The 18,008-nt window shown below is 44.8% G+C and overlaps 2 protein-coding genes across 9 annotated transcripts in view; one reads left to right on the top strand and one right to left on the bottom strand.

The window, feature by feature from the left end:
• MMS19 (MMS19 homolog, cytosolic iron-sulfur assembly component) overlaps positions 1-10,653 on the bottom strand; it is a 32,149-nt gene extending 21,496 nt beyond the window's left edge. For all 4 annotated transcript variants that reach the window (XM_059900406.1, XM_059900409.1, XM_059900408.1 and 1 more), the window contains exon 1: positions 10,522-10,653. In XM_059900406.1, the coding sequence (XP_059756389.1) occupies positions 10,522-10,633 (112 nt within the window). In that variant the 5' untranslated portion in view covers positions 10,634-10,653. The remainder of the gene's footprint in view (positions 1-10,521) is intronic.
• Positions 10,654-11,077: 424 nt separating this feature from the next.
• Positions 11,078-18,008, top strand: part of UBTD1 (ubiquitin domain containing 1) — a 51,381-nt gene continuing 44,450 nt past the window's right edge. The window contains exons 1-3 of one of the 5 annotated variants that reach the window (XM_059900356.1): positions 11,078-11,562; positions 16,397-16,435; positions 17,402-17,421. In XM_059900356.1, the coding sequence (XP_059756339.1) occupies positions 11,493-11,562; positions 16,397-16,435; positions 17,402-17,421 (129 nt within the window). In that variant the 5' untranslated portion in view covers positions 11,078-11,492. Of the gene's footprint in view, positions 11,563-13,314; positions 13,485-16,396; positions 16,436-16,934; positions 17,027-17,401; positions 17,422-18,008 lie in introns of those variants that run through there. The other 4 variants (XM_059900357.1, XM_059900355.1, XM_059900358.1 and 1 more) reach the window with 4 other exon arrangements.

The raw sequence follows: 18,008 nt of genomic DNA, 5'->3' as shown, positions 1-18,008 counted from the left end.
TCCAGAGCCTAAGAGCCACAACTACTGAGCTGATGCGCCAAAACTACTGAAGCCCGTGCGCTCTACGGCCTGCGTGCCACAACTACTGAGCCCACGTGCTGCAACTACTGTAGCCCACGCGCCTAGAGCCTGTGCTCCACAACAAGAGAAGCCACCGCAATGAGAAGCCCACGCACTGCAACGAAGAGTAGCCCCTGCTCGCCACAACTAGAGAAAGCCGGCACGCAGCAACAAAGACCCAACGCAGTCAAAAAAAAAAAAAGAAAAAAAAATATATATAAAAATGTGAATATCTGAATGGTGAAAACTTTAAAGAACCAGTGAGAAAGTTACTGTGTAAAAAATAGTACATAATTAGACAGGCAAACTCTGAAAAAGAGTAATGAGGGAGGGAAGGAAGGCAGTTCTTCCAGATAGTAAAAGATTGTTATAAAGTCACAGTAATTAAAATACTGTATAGTTTTGAATATACTTTCTGTTTTCCATAATAAAAGTAAAAAACAAAAAATAACCAGTGTAGTATGAGTTCATATTCAAGGAAATCAATGGTACAGAAATAGAATACAAAATCCAGAAAGAGACACAAATACATGAGATTTTAAAAATCATATTTCAATTAATGAAAAACAGACTATTCAATATATGGTGTTGGCATGATTGGGTAAATATTTGAAACAAACAAACAAACAAAAATACCAATGGCTCTGAATCTTTCACCAAAGTAAATTTCAAATGGATTAAAGAAAAAAACACAAGAGAACATTTCTAAGTATAACATAGTTATATTTAGCCATAAAAGAAAAGATTGGTTAAAATCAGCTACATTAAAAAAAAAAAAGGATTTTCTGCAAGGCAAAAACAAACAAACATCATAAGACAAACTGGGAAAAAATATTTGCAATTCTTATAACAAAGGGCTATTTTACCAATATAAAAAGCACTTCCACAAGTCATTGAGAAAAAAGACCAACAACCAATTTAAAAATGGGCAAAAACAGAAGATGCTCAACCATATTAACAACAGGAATGCAAATTCAACTCCCCAAAACGTTGGTTTTTAACATACTAGATTGGCGAAGATCAAACATTTTGTATCACGCTTATGTTTGGTGATGGTGCATGGAATTAAGGTACTCTTAAACACTGTAGGTGGAGTAAAAATTGGTACAGCCCTTTTATGGAGCACCCCCCCCCCCTTTTTTTGGCCGCGCCTGTGGGGCATGGAGGATTTTAACTGCTTGACCAGGGACTGAACCTGCGCCCCCTGCAGTGGAAGTGCAGAGTTTTAACCACTAGACCACCAGAGAAGTCCCTATGGAGGGCAATTTGAAAATACTTTTTAAATTACAAATGTACGTAGGCTTTAACCCAGGGAATCTTCTCAGAATTTATCCTATATACTTGTAAAAGTGCAAAATAATGCATGTACAAGTTTTTTCATTTCAGAATGATTTATAATAGCAAATGACTGCAAACAACAAATGGCCGGGACATGGAAGCAACCTAAGTGTCCATCGACAGACGAATGGATAAAGACGTGGCACATATATACAATGGAATATTACTCAGCCATAGAAAGGAACGAAACTGGGTCATCTGTAGAGAGGTGGATGGACCTAGAGACTGTCATACAGAGTGAAGTAAGTCAGAAAGAGAAAAACAAATATCATATATTGACGCATATATGTGGAATCTAGAAAAATGGTACAGATGAACCGGTTTGCAAGGCAGAAATAGACACAGATGTAGAGAACAAACCTATGGACACCAAGGGGGGAAAGTGGTGGGGAGGGTGGTGGTGGTGGTGGGATGAATTGGGAGACTGGGATTGACATATATACACTAATATGTATAAAATAGATAACTAATAAGAACCTGCTGTATAAACAATAAATAAATAAAATTCAAAAAAAAAAAAAAAGAAAGAAACAAAGTTAAATAAGTTATAGTACATCCATAATGGAATTCTCTGTAACTACTTAGGAAAAAAATTGAAAAAAGACTAAGGAACCTATATATTTATACTGATAATGGGACAAGATTTAAAAGCAGAACATAAATAGAGTGTACATAAATAGTATATAGTATGTGCATAGCATTGTTTTTAAAGGGAGGGAGAATTATTTCTATTTGTATTTATTTCTATCTCTAGAAGATGAAAGGAATTAGTAACACTGGTTGTCTCTACGGAGGGAGGCGGTTAGCTGGGGGTTGAGAGGTAGACTTAAAAAAATGTTTTACACTTTGGAATAATTTTAGATTTAAAAAAAAGTTGTAAAGACAGTATAGAGTTCCTGTATACCCCTCACCCAGTTTCCCTGAATGTTACCATCTTACATAGTACATCTGTCGAAACTAATAGAGATTAGCATTTGTATATTACTTTTAATTAAACTCCAGACTTTATTCATATTTTACCAGTTTTTCCACTAATGTAATTTTCCTGTTTCAGGATCCAATTAAGGACACCACATTGCAACTAGCCATCATGAATCCTTAGTCTCCTCTAGTCTGTGAAAGTTTCTCAGTCTTCCTTGCTTTTCATGACCTTGGTATTTTAAAGAAGTACTGGGCTTCCCTGGTGGCGCAGTGGTTGAGAATCTGCCTGCCAATGCAGAGGACACGGGTTCGAGCCCTGGTCTGGGAAGATCCCACATGCCGCGGAGCAACTGGGCCCATGAGCCACAACTACTGAGCCTGCGCGTCTGGAGCCTCTGCTCCGCAACAAGAGAGGCCGTAAGAGTGAGAGGCCCGCGCACCGCGATGAAGAGTGGCCCCAGCTTGCCACAACTAGAGAAAGCCCTCTCACAGAAACGAAGACCCAACACAGCCAAAAATAAGTAAATAAATTAATTAATTTTTTTAAAAAAATTAAGAAGTACTTTATAGAATGTCCCTTGATATGGGTTTCTTTGATGTTTTCCTCATGTTTAGCCTGGGGTTATGGATTTGGAGAAAGAATAGCATAGAGGTGAAGTGCCTTTCTCATCACATCATATCATTGGTACAGTATATCAACGTGACTTATCACTGGTGATTTTAATTTTGATCACTTGGTTAAGGTAGTGTCAGCAGGTCTCTGCACTATACATACTGTTACTATTTTTTCTTTCCCCACACTCTTTCCTTTGGAAGGGAGTCACTAAGTCCAGTCCACAGTCAAGGGGAAAGGGGAGATTAAGCTTCATTTCCTAGAAGGAGAGTATTTATCTATCTATGTTATTTGGAGTTATTCTAAGGAAGATTCATCTCTTCTCTTTCCTTCATTTATTCAGTTGTTTACATCAGCATAAGCTCATGTATATTTATGTTATGCCTTGGGTTATAATCCAATACTAGGTTATTTTGTTGCTCAAATTTTCTATCTTTGGCCATGGGGAGCTTTTTTAGGTTGGCACCAGTGTCCCTTTGACATGCCCCATCCTTTTATTTTTTTAAGTGCTTTCTTACTTTCTGGCACTACAAAATACTACAGGCTCATCTTGTAATTTCCCTGCCCCAACCCGTGAATCAGCCTTTTCTCCAAGAAGCCCTGGTTTCTTTTATTGGAGAATGGTATTAAAAACCAAGATCTGGGTGAAACTGTACTCATTGCTATTGGGGTGTCACTGCTTCTAGGCCCTCTTCAGCAGAGAGAGCTGGGAAATATATGTACGTATTCTAACCCATGTATACACACATATTATCATTATGTCTGTGTCTACCCATATATATTAAACTAAACATAAGATCATATTAGTCTCTTCTCTAATCTAGTGCCCCAGGGTTCATTCTAGCCTTCCCCCTTGCTTATTTGTAATTTATTTCTCTGACAGTGAGAAACCTGGTTCCCATTATCTATTATACCACTTATTATTCTTTTCAACACTAGTGTAGCTAATAAACTACTTTCAGAATTGTCAGCCTCTGTGAGAAACAAATTTATAAGCAGAGTACAGTACTTATGTACAGTTTTGTCTTTAGCCTTATAGTCTCCAGACAAAATATTGTTTTCCAAAGTCACTTAGATCAGCTTTTCCCCCCACCCCCTTTAGCAAGGATATATCATACACTAGTAATATAGTAAATTCATTTGTCACAGTCTCCATGCCATCTTGGGATGGAAGGGAGACTTCTCACTGTGGATCCTTTTGCACCTTTTGAATGTTGCACTATGTGAGTGTATTACTTATTTTCAAAAATGCAATTTTAACAGCACAATGGTAATTCACATAGATCTAACAGAATCATCTTGGGATAAATTTTCAAAGGAGAAACAAAGAGCAAAAGGTTAGCGATCTTCCTAAGCGTTTGATTAACATAGAGGAGTTTTAGATCAATAAGGTGTGGCAATCAGGGAATACTTTCGCAGCCTGTTCTGGGTCCCCAACCCACCTACCTCTAAATGCAAGACCTAATTAGTCAGCTCTCGCCAACACCAGACTTTGGCTAGGTGAAAAACAGGCTTGAGAAAACTCCTAAACTTCCAGTCCCCCTGAAGTCTGTGGTCTCTGAACAATAGCTGTGAACTGAGCTGAGGCGCAATCTGGTACTACAGTAAGAAGTCCAATCTGACTGAGGAAGGGAGTGCTCTAGTTGGGATTCATAGCTCGTGACTGGCACCAATTTAGACATCAGGCACTCTTAGCCTTACTCGTGCCAGGATGTGGAAGGCCCAGTGCTGCCCCTGCTCCTGAGAAAGAGCCAAGAGAAAAAATGCGCAAGCTGTGGGGTGGGGGAAGGGGCAGCAGCTAGACTAAAAGGACAAACCAAGGCACTGACAGTTGTTCTACACCCAATTCCTTAACGTCAGTACTGAAGAGAGACACCCATTTCTGGGTTACAAAGTTGCACCATTTGGGAGGGTGGAAAAGGGTACTTTGCTGGAACCTCCTGGACAGAACCCAGGAAACTCTGCTGAAAAACCCATCTAAAAAATAATTTCAGTAGCGGCCACAAGGGTGTTAGCACATAGGAAGCCACAGGGGACTGGTAACTGTTACTGAACTGAACTGAACCATCCTTCTTCAGCAACACCATCAAAGTCCTCTGTGGATGCTGGGCTAGGGACTCTCTTCGGAAGTACCTCAAGTGCTGTTAAGACAAAGTACCTGACTACTAGGCCTCACTCAGTCACCTCTAATTTTTTCATTAAAAAAAAAAATTGAGGTATAGTTTACATACAGTGGAATGCACAGTGAACGTATAATTTGATTAGTTTTAACAAAAGTACACCCAGAGTAACCAACACCCCAATCAAGATATAGAATATTTCTACCACCAGAGAAAGTTTCCCTCACACTCTCTACTAGTCAGTCTCACTCCTATAGGTTGCCTCAAATTTTATAAATGAAAAAGAGTTCTTCAGCATTCAGTATACATCATTATGAAACTGGCTGCTTTACAATTACAAAGAAACACCCATTTGCATGTGATTTCTTGAATCCCAGTATATGGGTGAATTCTCCTGGCAAAGCCCTTTAGTCTTCATACTTTCACAAAGAATCCATCTTGAATTAATGCAGCACAAACATAAAAGTGAAGTACAAAAGTCATACAAAATTAGGAAAAAATGAAGAAATAATAAAGCTATTGCAACAGTAAATAAGAGTACGTAAAATGGCAAATAAGGTGGCAAAGAACTAGAATCAGTATTTTGAAGATGTTTTCACAAAGGTGACTAAATCTAACATCTTATTCTAGTTCTGTTGAGCCTATCTTAGAAATGTCTTTCAAATTTTCGTCTTTTCCTTTTCATCCCTTATAACCAGACTATATAGGGACAGCTGTCAAAATAGCCTTCAACTTTTTAGTGTAATGAAAATGTTCTGTAATTTTTAGATAGTGGTGGTAGTTGTAGAACATTGTGAATATACTAAAAGCCACTTATTTGTACATTTAAATGGTTACAGTGGTGAATTTTATCTCAATTAAAAAAAAAAAAAGCCTTCTGATCCATCCCTAATCTATCGAAAATGCACAATTACTTCCCTGCTCACCAATCTCCCTTTGCCCCTCATTGCCTAAGACCTGACTCCTTGGCTTGATGTCATTCACGATTTAGCCCTCAATCCGCTCCAGCCTCACCTTTGATCATAACTCCTATCATTCAGTCGCATGAAATCTCAACATGTCAAGCTCTTCCATATCCTTAAGTCTGGAAACACATTCCCTTGGTTTGGAATGCCTCTTTCCTGCCCTTGTCAGTCTGAGGAACTTCAACTCCTCAAGACCCAGCTCAAATGGCAACTCTTCTGTGAAGCCTTCCTTGATTCCCAAAACAGAATTACTCCCTCTTACACGTTCCTTGAATCATTCTTTAAAAAAACTGTCGGGCTTCCCTGGTGGCGCAGTGGTTGAGAATCTGCCTGCTAATGCAGGGGACATGGGTTCGAGCCCTGGTCTGGGAAGATCCCACATGCCGCGGAGCAACTAGGCCCGTGAGCCACAACTACTGAGCCTGCGCATCTGGAGCCTCTGCTCCGCAACAAGAGAGGCCGCGATAGTGAGAGGCCCGCGCACCGCGATGAAGAGTGGCCCCCACTTGCCGCAACTAGAGAAAGCCCTCGCACAGAAACTAAGACCCAACACAGCCAAAAATTAAAAAAACAAAAAAACAAAACCCAAATGTTCAAGTACAACTGGTGTCTTAAAAAAAAAAAAATTGTCATGTACGTTTGGTTTCATTTATCCACTCAACATTTATTGAATACCTATTACAAATCAAATACTGTGTTAGGACTGGAGAGAGAAATATAGACAGGGAGCTTTTAAGGAGCCCAGTCTGTTGGGGCAGAAAGACACTTAAAACAATCAAAGAACAACAAGTTCAGTGTTACCACAGTGACATAAACAGAGCCTGGGGTAACATAGGAAAGGAGTAAAATTCTTGGGTGTATGGGACCATCCATCACTAACTTTAAGTGATTAGTTCTCTTAACGATACAAGTTCTTCCAAATGAAAAATACCCCGAAGTACTGTTAATTATGCAATTGGACTCTAGGGATGAAAGAAGCTAATAAAAAGTTAATTTTCTAGGAGTAGTCTCACTGGCATAAGAAAAATAAATGTAAGTTCCTTTCCCTATATAGGTTGGTCTAAGTTTTTCCAATGTGTCCAAGATTTGTTCTCTAAAAATGGACCTACTAGCACCTGCTAAATACCCACTCTTTCCTCAGCAGGGCACCAGTCCGTGTGGGGCACTGAGGAGTCGTCAAAGGAGTATTTATATGAGCACTGACACAGAATGCACAATCAGACCTCTGTCTGATGGAATTGCAGCCTCTTGAGAATCTGGAGTAGCAGCCAAGGGGGAAGGGGAGAGGGGGGAGGATGTGAAGGAACAGGAGAGAGAAAAATCCCAATCAGGGCTAAGTTCCAATCAAGCTCTCAAAATGCCCTTTCTGCTGAGAATGCCACAGACATTTCTCAGAACTATATTTTACTTTTCTTTAACAGTTTTCTGGTTTCAAGAATAGTGGTCTCCTCATGGAATTACAAATGTAGGAAAATACAATAAAGACTGAAATGAAGGCAAATCCAAATAACCAAGAGGAAGAAAATTTATATCCATCACCTATAAATCCAACATGTTCAAAATCAGCTCCCTTCCCAATTTTTGGACCTAGTACTTTTCTTTTGCTCATCTTCAGGCTCAAAAGCTGGAGGTCATCTTCGAGTCCTCCCTCTCCTCCAAGCCCTATAACTAATTAGCCCTCAAATTCCAGATTCTTCCTTCAGCATCTTTTATTCCATTCATTTATACCACCTACTTATGCTAGTCTCCAGGAGACTATGGTGGTAGAAACAGGCAGGTAGGATGTGGAGATGTGTACAGAAGTAGCTACTAAACAGTCTGCGAATAAGTATGAGTGGTTGAGAAATAAGTACCACAAAGATTCTGAACTGTGAGATGATGTCTGGCTGGAGTAATCAGGAGACACTTGGGGGCAGGCAGTGAGCACTCAAGCTGGGCCTTTAATCCCAGGCCTAACTTTAATTAGATGGAGCCAGTGGAGGGATCTGGGAAGCAAAGCACTCAAGGGAACAGCAAATCAACGTGGCTGCCTGGAACTAAAGATCCAGGAGGGGAGTGGTAGACATTGAATGCCTGGCTGAGTAGCCTTTAACTCTTAGGCTGCCAGGTCATTTCTCTTCCATCATTTGCACCTTTACATCTGACACCTACTGTCATCAGGAACCCAGGTGCAAAACAAAGTTGGTGGTAGCTGCCTTTGTGATCACAGGACGTTCCTTCTGCAGTTACAATTTGTAGGAGAGGCTGCTGCTATGAGTGGCTGAATAGAAAGCTGGTCCCTTCAGCACTAACAAAGCTTGACTTAGGCTGGAGGATTAGAAAGCACATCTTATTCTGGGGATGCTTCAAAACTCTGTCAGCCTTCAACAACCCTAACTAAGGCTGTGATCTAAGATTGAGAATACTGATTTAATCCTTCTCAAATTCACCTTCACTATCTGACTCCCTTGCTCAAGGATCTACATTGATTCCAGTTACCTACAATAGGTCGTTTAAATCCCTCTGTTTAGAATCCAAGGTTAGGCATCATCTAACCCCACCAAACCTTTTCAACCTTATCTGTTATTACCCCTCTGTTAGTTATCTGTTATTACCAACCTCCTTTCCTAATCAGGAGAGCTAAATTACAACAGGGCTAGTGTTATAGTCTTAGCTGAGCTAAATTTAAACTAGACAACAGTTTAGGCCACTTTTTTTTCAGGCATAAAAAATATAAATTCTACAAAAATATTTATAAGAACTTGGCAGTCTATTCATGCTGACTTCTCAAGTGTGTTCTGAATTTGAAGAACCCTAAATTACTGTGTTCATAATGTATAAATGTGAAAAAATAGTTACAAATAACACTTTTTATAGTAATGTTCTTTACCTTGATAGCGGGTAGGTGTAAGCATTTTTCAAAATCAGTGAATGTATGCTTAAGATTTGTACACTTCACTGAATACAAATTTTACACCAAAATAAACTATAAACAAACCCTAGTTAATGATATGCATACCAAAGCAGTTAGAGGGAAGTGTACTGCTATCTGCAATTTAAATGATGGATAGATACATGATAAAGCAAATTATATTAAAATGTTAATGGTAGAATCTAGGTGGTGGGTGTATGTGTGTTTTTCTTATGAAAAAATTACTTGGACTTTGCTGTATGTTTGAAAATTTTCATAATAAAACATTGGGGAAAATGACATTGATAATACACTGTAGTTGTTAATCATAAGCACTGACGACACACTATACTGCACAAAGCTGTTAAGAAGTTAACTTAGTGGAAAGGCTACATCAGCCATTTACTTGCTCCTTGATGCTTCCATGTCACCCTGCACATACCTCTTACAGCCCTTTTCATGGTGTACTATCCGTTTGCATGGCAGTCTCTCCCACTACATTGTAAGTCCCTGGCAGGCACAGATCTAGCGTAATTTGTATTTATATCCCTATTACTTTGCATCATGTTTGAAGAATAATGTGTTCAATAATGGTGGCAGGATTGAATTAAATTGAAATATTGCTAAGGATCAAAGTATTATACTTCCGGCAGATTCACATTATTCATTTCTCACATATTATAAAAGTGAATATGTTCAGTTTTCAAGGGAAATGTATCCTTTACTTCTCCCCAAACACGCAAAATTTCCAAAAATAGAGACAAAAATCATCTGTACTGACAAGATTATTTTGTATTCTATTACTTAAACACAAGGTCTGAAGGCCTCCTAACATTCAATAACTTTTTAGATTTTTTTTTTTTCTAAAAGAATGAAGTCTCAGAATTCCAAGGAAATCTGTAATTTGTTTTATTCAAATCTTAGATAAGTCAGAACTAAGAGATCCCTAAACTGATCAAAAGCAGGAAAGTGGAGTTCTGGGGAAAAGATAAAAACAAACTCCACGTTAAAAAGTCACAAAGCAAATTAATCAAGAACTTTACCAAGAAACGGAGGGAAAGCCTTAAGGAAGATACGCAGAACTTCTCAGACTCCCCCTAGACTGGTTTCTCTCCTCCTCTCTCCAACTACAGCCAGTCAGATATCCGGCCGCCCGGCCACTCCCAGCATGCCACGCGACTGGAGCTGATGCCAATGAAGATGCTTCTTGTCACATCAACTTCCTAGAAACAACGTGCTTTTGCGGCGTGAGCCCGTGATTCTGAACTGCAGGACCTGGGTCCGAGTCCCAGCTCCCCCACCGGCCTGATCTGAGAGTCTCTTGCCCTCGCTGGGCCTGTTTCCTCATCTGTGAAATGGTAATTAATCTCCTAACCCCGGCCGGCGCACAGAATGGCTATAAACCGAGACAAGGGGCGTAAGGGCGCTTTAAGGAAGACTGCAAGCGACTCGCAATTTGTTATGGCTCTTAAGCACGCGGTGCTCACAACCAGCCCCGGACCAATCTCTCAAAGTCACCGCTGTCCCTCACTTCCTTCCCGCCCGGCGCCTGTGCTGAGGCCGCTCCCTCCTGGAGGCCCCCAAGCGGAAGCCGTGCGGCGCCGTCGGCCGTACCTGCAGCCACTTGGTCAGCGGGGCCCTCCTGCTGACCCATGACGAAGTCTTGCACGAGGCCCCACAGGGCGCCCGTAGGCGCCACCGCCTCCAGAGCGGCGGCGGCGGCCATGACGCGAACTGGAGACCGTGGGAGGGAAAGTGGGAGGTGGCACGGGACGGGCCTCTCCGCGCACGCGCCTCCTGAGCCAATTGCCTGGCGAAAGCTGAGGGGGCGGGGCGCTCTTTGGATTACGTGCCTGCCGGCTCCAGGCCAGGCAGTTCCAGGGAGGGATGGGACGGTCCCTCCCCAAGGGGCGGGGCCTGGAGTCGGGGCGGTGGCTCAGGGAGGGAGGGCGGCTGCTGGGCACGCAGCCGGGGGCCTTTGAGGGCGAATAATTCCCAGCCCAGCTCCCTGGGAGACTGGCGGTGGGGCGGGCACCTGGCTGGGTGGGGTCGAGGGGCGGTACGCACCCTGGGGGAAACCAATGAGAAAACCAGGCCGGCCCAAGGGGGCGGTGTCGTCGGTCACATGCGCACCTGGGGGGGGCGGTGCCGCCGGCGCGGGCACCGAGAGCCGATGGCAGGGAGCGGGGCCGGCCTGGGGCGGGGTTAGGCAGGTGAGTGACAGGCTCCGGGGGGCCGGCCCCAGCTGGGAGCCCCGAGCGAACCGGGAGTAGCTGCGGCGGTGCCCGCCCCCTCTCTCCGCCCCTCCAGCGGAGCTGGTCTCCGGCCGGGCACCGTCGCGGGCCCCCCTGGCCCGGCCACCTGGGACTGTGCTGGGTAGTCGGCCACCTCCCTCTCTCCCCTCGCCCGTAAAGTTTGTGGCGAAGCCGGTGCAGGGGTAGAGCACGCCCCCGGGGGAGATCGGGGAGCTCCGGATGCCGGGCGGCAGGAGCCGTTGACCCGGGACGCCGCCGTCCGGGGCAGGAGCGCGGAGCAGCCGACCACCACGCCGCCTCCGGTGCATGGGGCCCGGCTGAGGAGCCAGCATGGGCAACTGCGTGGGGAGACAGCGCCGGGAGAGGCCGACCGCCCCAGGACACCCCCGCAAGCGAGCAGGTAACGACAGGGAAGGGAGCAGGGTCGTCGGCGCCCCGCCAGTTGTCCTCCTTCTTGCCCGAGACTTGGGCTTCCCGAGCGACCTCCCACGGCTCCTGGAGCCTGGGTTTCCCCGATGGCTGCTCCGGAGCCAGACGGGGTCCCCCTGCCCAGCCCCGCGGGCCGGGGGAGCCGAGTTGGGGCAACCGCGAGCGCTGACCCGGCTGCGAGCCCAACTCGCTCCAACTGGGAAGCTACGGGTGGGGGTGGGGGTGGGGGTGGGGGCGGGGGCAGGAAATGTTTGCAGACCGCAGCTGGGCCGGCGGCGGGGAGGAGAGCCCCGGGCGGGGGCGCCGCTGGCCAGTCAGCGGTGCCGGGGTCGGACGCCCGCCCGTCGGGGCACGGCGCCGGCGGCCAGGCGTCCCCAGAACTCGGAGCGAGCGTAACGAGAACAGTCGCTCCTTCCAAAGACTGTGTCATTATCGGGCTGCAGATCGTGTCTGCCGGAATCCGACTTGCAAAAGCAGCGCAGGACTCTGGGAAAGAAATCTTTATTTTTCCCGCAGGGCTTTTTAGAGCCTCCCGGTCGTCTGAGAGTCTAGGAAATGTGGGGTGCGGGGTGGGAATCGCACTCGGGTTGTTGGGATCCTTCCCAGCCTTGGGAATGGGATCTGCTCCCTGGTGATCCGCGAGGGCCGGCAGCTCCTTCTCACTTTCTGGGTACACTCCTCCTATCCTGGCGCTTCGCCTGGGTAAGAGGTCTGGCGGTCGTTTCCCCGGGTCTTGTACTCACTTCACTTCCTTCTCTGAGGGTGTTGCGAGGGCCTTCTGAGAATGATAAAATCTTAGACTTTAGAGCTGAAAGAGACCTTCGAAACTTGTCTAGAGTCCAGATAGACCTACCTTCTCTTGTCTATGAAAAGCCCAGATCCAGAGAGGTTGAGCAGCTTGTCCCCAGCCACACAGCTAGTCAGTAGTACAGCTGGGGCTAGAATGCAGTCTCCTGTTCCACTCAGTTGCCACATATCCCTCTATGTAAGAGGAGCCACAGGCAGAGTTGTTAATGAAGTAGAAACTCTAGTTGGAGTTTCCTGTCTCCTTTGACACTGAAGGTTTGTGTTGCTTGAGTTCCGGAAACTGGGACAGAAGATGAGGGGAAACATGGGGGAAGCAGGGAAGGATGTCTGTGTGGTGGACAGGATGACTTGTGCAAGAAGCAACATGTGTTTATAGGGAGGACGACGTAAAATTTAGCATTAAGTCCTCTTGTCTGAGGGCAACCCTGGCCATTCTTCTGACTGAGGAAAGTTGATTCTCAAATCCAAAGGCTTTCTTCCTTTCATTCATTCACTTATTCAACAAATATTATTTCTGTGCTCAGCCCACATAGTTGATTTGTAGCATTTTTTATTGTTGACAACCCTCTCCCATTTGAAGCTCCAACACTTCCCCCAACTTTTCCCTCCTTGGCATTGTTTTTTTCTTTGATCACTCCCGCCCGCCATCACCTCCTAGTGTGGGACGCCCATGGTCAGTTTGACATTCCGTTTGTTTCTCTCATCATGCTCCTTCCCAGAGGAATCTTACTCAGCCCCCCAACTTGTCCACTGGGAAGGCCCCTACGCTGTATCTTCAACTATTGCCTCTCCAACCCCAGATTCATATAAATGCCCACTGGACACAGATGTAGTTAACCTCAGGTTCAACAGTTCTAAAACCAGCTCTGCATCTCTCCCCCTCAACTAGCTTCCTTTTACTCTTCCATTCTTCCAGCTGCCTAAATTTATACTTTGAAGAATTCTCTCTGCTGTCTTTGTCTCCATGTCCTGGAGGAGTCATTCGCTGGGCCCTGCTGGTTCTTCCTTCAGCAGGTCTTACAAACCTGCCCCTTGTCACCTCAAGGCCAACTCATCTCCCAGACTGAAGTTAGTTCCCCACCAAAGGCAAGTACCTCTTCAGTTATTCATCCAGTGCCTGCACATGGTAGTGTCCCAGAAGGCATTTGTTAAATTAACCTGTTCTGAACCCTGTAAGTTCTATGTTCAGAAATCTTTCTGCCCCTCCCACTCCTACAAGAACTTTTACTTTCAAGGCTGTTCAAGTCTGGTCCAGTCCTACCTTTTAAGGCGTGATTTCTTTCTCTTCTTTGATATTAATGTCACCTGTGTTTGCTCATGCCCTTTCCGCCTTCTTATCAAGAGCCTTTCTTCTCTTCAAGGTCCACCTCAAATCCCTTATCTTTCTGGAAGCACCTTGCCTGACAAGTCCCCCCCACCCCCCAGCAAACATGATTGCTCTTTCTGAGAACTCCTGCAGTCCCATTATACCACTTACTTAACAATTATCTACTCCATATTATTAATCATTTCTTTGATGTTACAGTCATATCAGCAACTGCATTGTAAGCCTTGAAGACCTTGTGTGTGTGTCTGTCTCTCTGTCTCACTCACTCATATAGTTATACACACACACACACACACACACACACACACACACACACACTAGGCGCTTAGCACAATGACTTGTACAGAGGAAGCACTCAATATTTGTTGATTTTAAAAGGCTTACACGGGAATTCCCTGGCAGTCCAGTGATTAGGACTTGGCTCATTCGCTACCGTGGCCTGGGTTCAGTCCCTGGTCGGGGAACTAAGATTCCACAAGCCATGTGGCGCAGCCAAAAAATAAATAAATAAATTTAAAAATAAATTAAATAAATAAATAAAATTTTCACCTAAATGTTTTACTGAGGTATATATCTGCATTTAAAAAAAAATCTGCTAGTGTATCTCTATTTCACTTCTGTGGGTCCTACTATGAATAGCTTTATTCATACAGTCCAAAGCCAAGGGGAACTCTGGAGGATGACAAGTTTGGTATAAGGGACGGACTCTTTCTTTTTTTTTTTACCTTTTAAGTTATTTATTTATTTATTTATTTATTTATTTATTTATTTATTTATTTATTTTTGGCTGCGTTGGGTCATCATGGCTGCATGCGGGCTTTGTCTGGTTGCAGCGAGCGGGGGCTGCTCTTCATTGCAGTGCACAGGCTTCCCATTGCGGTGGCTTCTCTTGTTGCAGAGCACAGGCTCTAGGCACACGGGCTTCGGTAGTTGCAGCACGCAGGCTCAGTAGTTGTGTCTCACGGGCTCTAGAGCACAGGCTTAGTAGTTGTGGTGCTCGGGCTTAGTTGCTCCACAGCATGTGGGATCTTCCTGGACCAGGACTCGAACCCATGTCCCCTGCATTGGCAGGCGGATTCTTAACCACTGCGCCACCAGGGAAGCCCGGGACGGACTCTTTCTTAACTTCACAGCGTGCACCTGGCATTCCTGTGACATCTGCAATTTACCCTTTGACAAGGACATAGTTTCATGTTGTAAGACTAATGCCTAAAACTCCCCCTGCCTCCCACCATAACTCTTATCTTTCCTTCGTAACTCTTATCTTTCCTTCGCCACCGCCATAGTGGGAAGAAACCCTCAACAGAGAGCTAAAACCTGACTTCTAGGTCTAGGCCTGCAGCTGGGTAACCCTGGGCAAGTCATTAACCCTCTCTGGGTCACACTTGCAATATCTCAGAAAGGGAGGGGGCTGTACCAGATCATTAGAGCTGTTTTTATCATCTTCACAAAGGCAGCTGTTCTACACTGGAAAGTTAATGAGCTGAAATCTTATGCATTCTTATGTCACTCTTTGGCCTTAGTTCTGTCTTCCTAGTCACTTGATGGGTGAAGCAGAGACACAAGGCCTACCGATCAGGGAGTCTTCCAAGAGCTAGAAGGATTAGGCGGTACTCTCATCTCATCAAGATTTGTGGTTGTCACTCTTTTTTTTTTAACCTATTACTCTTAATACATTCTCAGTAGGTCTGAGTTCTCCCCTTCAGGTGCTGGGTGGTCTTTGCATGCTCCAGAGAATACGTGGGGAATTACTCCTTTGGGGGGCTCCCACCAACCCATGCATATACCCTGGATAGATCCGATATCTCTGCCCATGAAGTGGGTGAGGCAGCCCCTCCCCTGCCCATCCCAGGGAGAAATAGAGGTGGTAGAACAGGCAGGTGTCTTGCCCAGTAACACCCTTTGAGAATGTGGCAGGGCTGAAACCCAGCTATCTGTGATGTGCCAAGCATATCCACTTACGTTCTGGAATCTCAAGCTAGGGGTGGACAGACCCAGGGCCCTGCTTTGGGCTGGCTGGGCTTGGCCCTGTGGTTGCAAGAGAACCTACTTCTCATTGTGTGGGCTGCTGTGGCTATTCTTGAGGGAGTAATTGGGCAACTTCTCCATTTGCTCAGTAAATATTTACTGAGCGCCAGGCACGTTGCTGGCTGTGAACAGACAGGGTCCTTAGCCACATGGAGCTTATAGTTTTGGGGGGGGCGCAGACAGTAAACATACAAAGTGTGTGTGATCATACATAGAAATCTTGTATGATAATACATACAATTTTGTATTATTATATATGCTGGTGACTCCCACATGTATAATTTCAGCCCAGTTTCTCCAACTCCAGCCTTGTATATTTTGCTGCCTGCTCAACACACCTAATGTCTAAAAGGCTTCTCAGTTTAACATTTCCAAAACAGAATGAAGGCCCACCCCACCCCCTGTCCTCCCAAAGTCAGCTAATGGTGATTTCATCCTTCCAGTTGCTCAGGCCCCCAAAACTCTAATATCATCCCTGACTTCTCCCTTTCAATCCCACCTCCACTTAATCAATAGATCCTGTTGTCTTTGCCTTGAATGTATCCAGAACCTGACTCTCACCGTCTTCACCACTTTCACCCTGGTTTAAGCTACTATCGGCCTTTTAACTGACCTTCCTGCTTCCTCCCTTGTCTCCCGACAGACTATTTTCATCACAGCAGCCAGAGAGATGCTGTAAACTGTAAGTCAGACTTTGTTACTCCTTTGCTCCCCGTCTCATTCAGAGTCTTTGTGTTGGCCTACAAGACACGATAGGATTTTCACCACCTTGCCTTTCCTCAGCCATCTCTTGTTCTTCATCCCCTGTTCCACCCCCTGAAATCTGAATGGGTCCCTCTCTCTCCTCCTCCAAGGCTCCTCCCTTCTTGTCAGTCAAGGCCTCCCAGGCCGTCCTTTTTAAAACTGATCCTCTTCCTTCCACTACCTCCTCTCAGCATTATCTACCAACTTTTCCCTATTTTATTTTTCTCCCTGGCACTCACCACCACCTGACATTGGCTATCTCCCCTACTACGTGTGACCTGAGATTTTTATTTGTTCGTTCCATGGCACCTAGAGCAGCACCTGGCATGTAGTAAATGCATAATAAATATTTGTGGATGAAGCTAGTGTGTAGAACAGAGTGGGTAAAGTCTGTAGAAGAGCAGGAATGAGCAGCCCTGATTGCTGTCTCGTCTTAGGTGGATGGATGTATCCTAATGGACGGATTTAACTGCAACCTCAAAGTGGTGTTCTGTTCCTGGGACTGGCTTCTCTCTCGCCCCAGGCCTGGGTAAGGTCTCAAATACCTGGGATGTAATTTCCCGTGGTTTGGGAGCCTCTTGCTAGGAGATGCTGGGGCTGAAGCAGGAGAACAGAGTGAAGCCCCTTACTAGGGTCCCAACCAAGCAGTTAGCACTTTCTTGTTATTTTACGTGTGCAACTATGTAAGAGTGGACCCTTCTCCCAGGCACACATGGTATTTGTGGTCATTAACTCAAGAGGTGGGTGTGGGGTGGTTTGATAGAGTGTGAGGCAGGAAGGCAGGTGATGTGGATTCCAGGCCTCTCTACCCATCGAATTGACTTGCTGGGGAATTTTTAGAATCATAGAATTTTAGAGCTGAAAAGGAACTTAAAGATTTCTTTAACCTCTTTTTCTTTTCCAGCTATTAAAAAGAGAATAAAGGTATGTCTACTCCCTGCCAAGTTCACAGAAATATGGTGCAACCTATATAAAAACTGCATAAGCTCCTTTAAGTTTTGAGTATGCTAAGGTCAAGAAATTGTGGTCAAGGTTGAGCGTATTCAAAAGGGGGGGGGGTGTGGTCTCTTTGCCACTTTCTTGAATGGTGATCTTGGGCAAGTCATTTGTTTGCTCAGTTAATCATCTCTTAAAAAAAAAAAAGATGATATTTCCAGTGTACTTCAGAGAGATGTTGTAGGGATAAAATAAACTAACATTGTTTTTAAAATTACTTTCATGGCTTAATGGTCTGCTCAAATATGAGGTCCCAATCCAGAGTGTCATCTGCCATTGATGGGGAATAAGGCCTTGGTTCTCTGCTCCTTCCTAGCTGTGTGTGCAACTTTGGACAGACCTCTTGATCTCTTTGAGCCTCAGTTTCCCCATTTGTACAATGGGATGACTGCTGCCCTGCTCACCTCCCAGAGAGATTGTAAGAATCAAGTGCGATCCCGGATGAAAAGAGACTTTGTGAACTTATGAAGTTCCCATTATTCAAAGGTAGAGGATTTTTACACACAAAAACCATA

The sequence above is a fragment of the Balaenoptera ricei genome, chromosome 16, assembly GCF_028023285.1.
Source record: "Balaenoptera ricei isolate mBalRic1 chromosome 16, mBalRic1.hap2, whole genome shotgun sequence".
NCBI lineage: Eukaryota > Metazoa > Chordata > Mammalia > Artiodactyla > Balaenopteridae > Balaenoptera > Balaenoptera ricei.
This window is presented reverse-complemented; position numbering and strand designations above follow the sequence as displayed.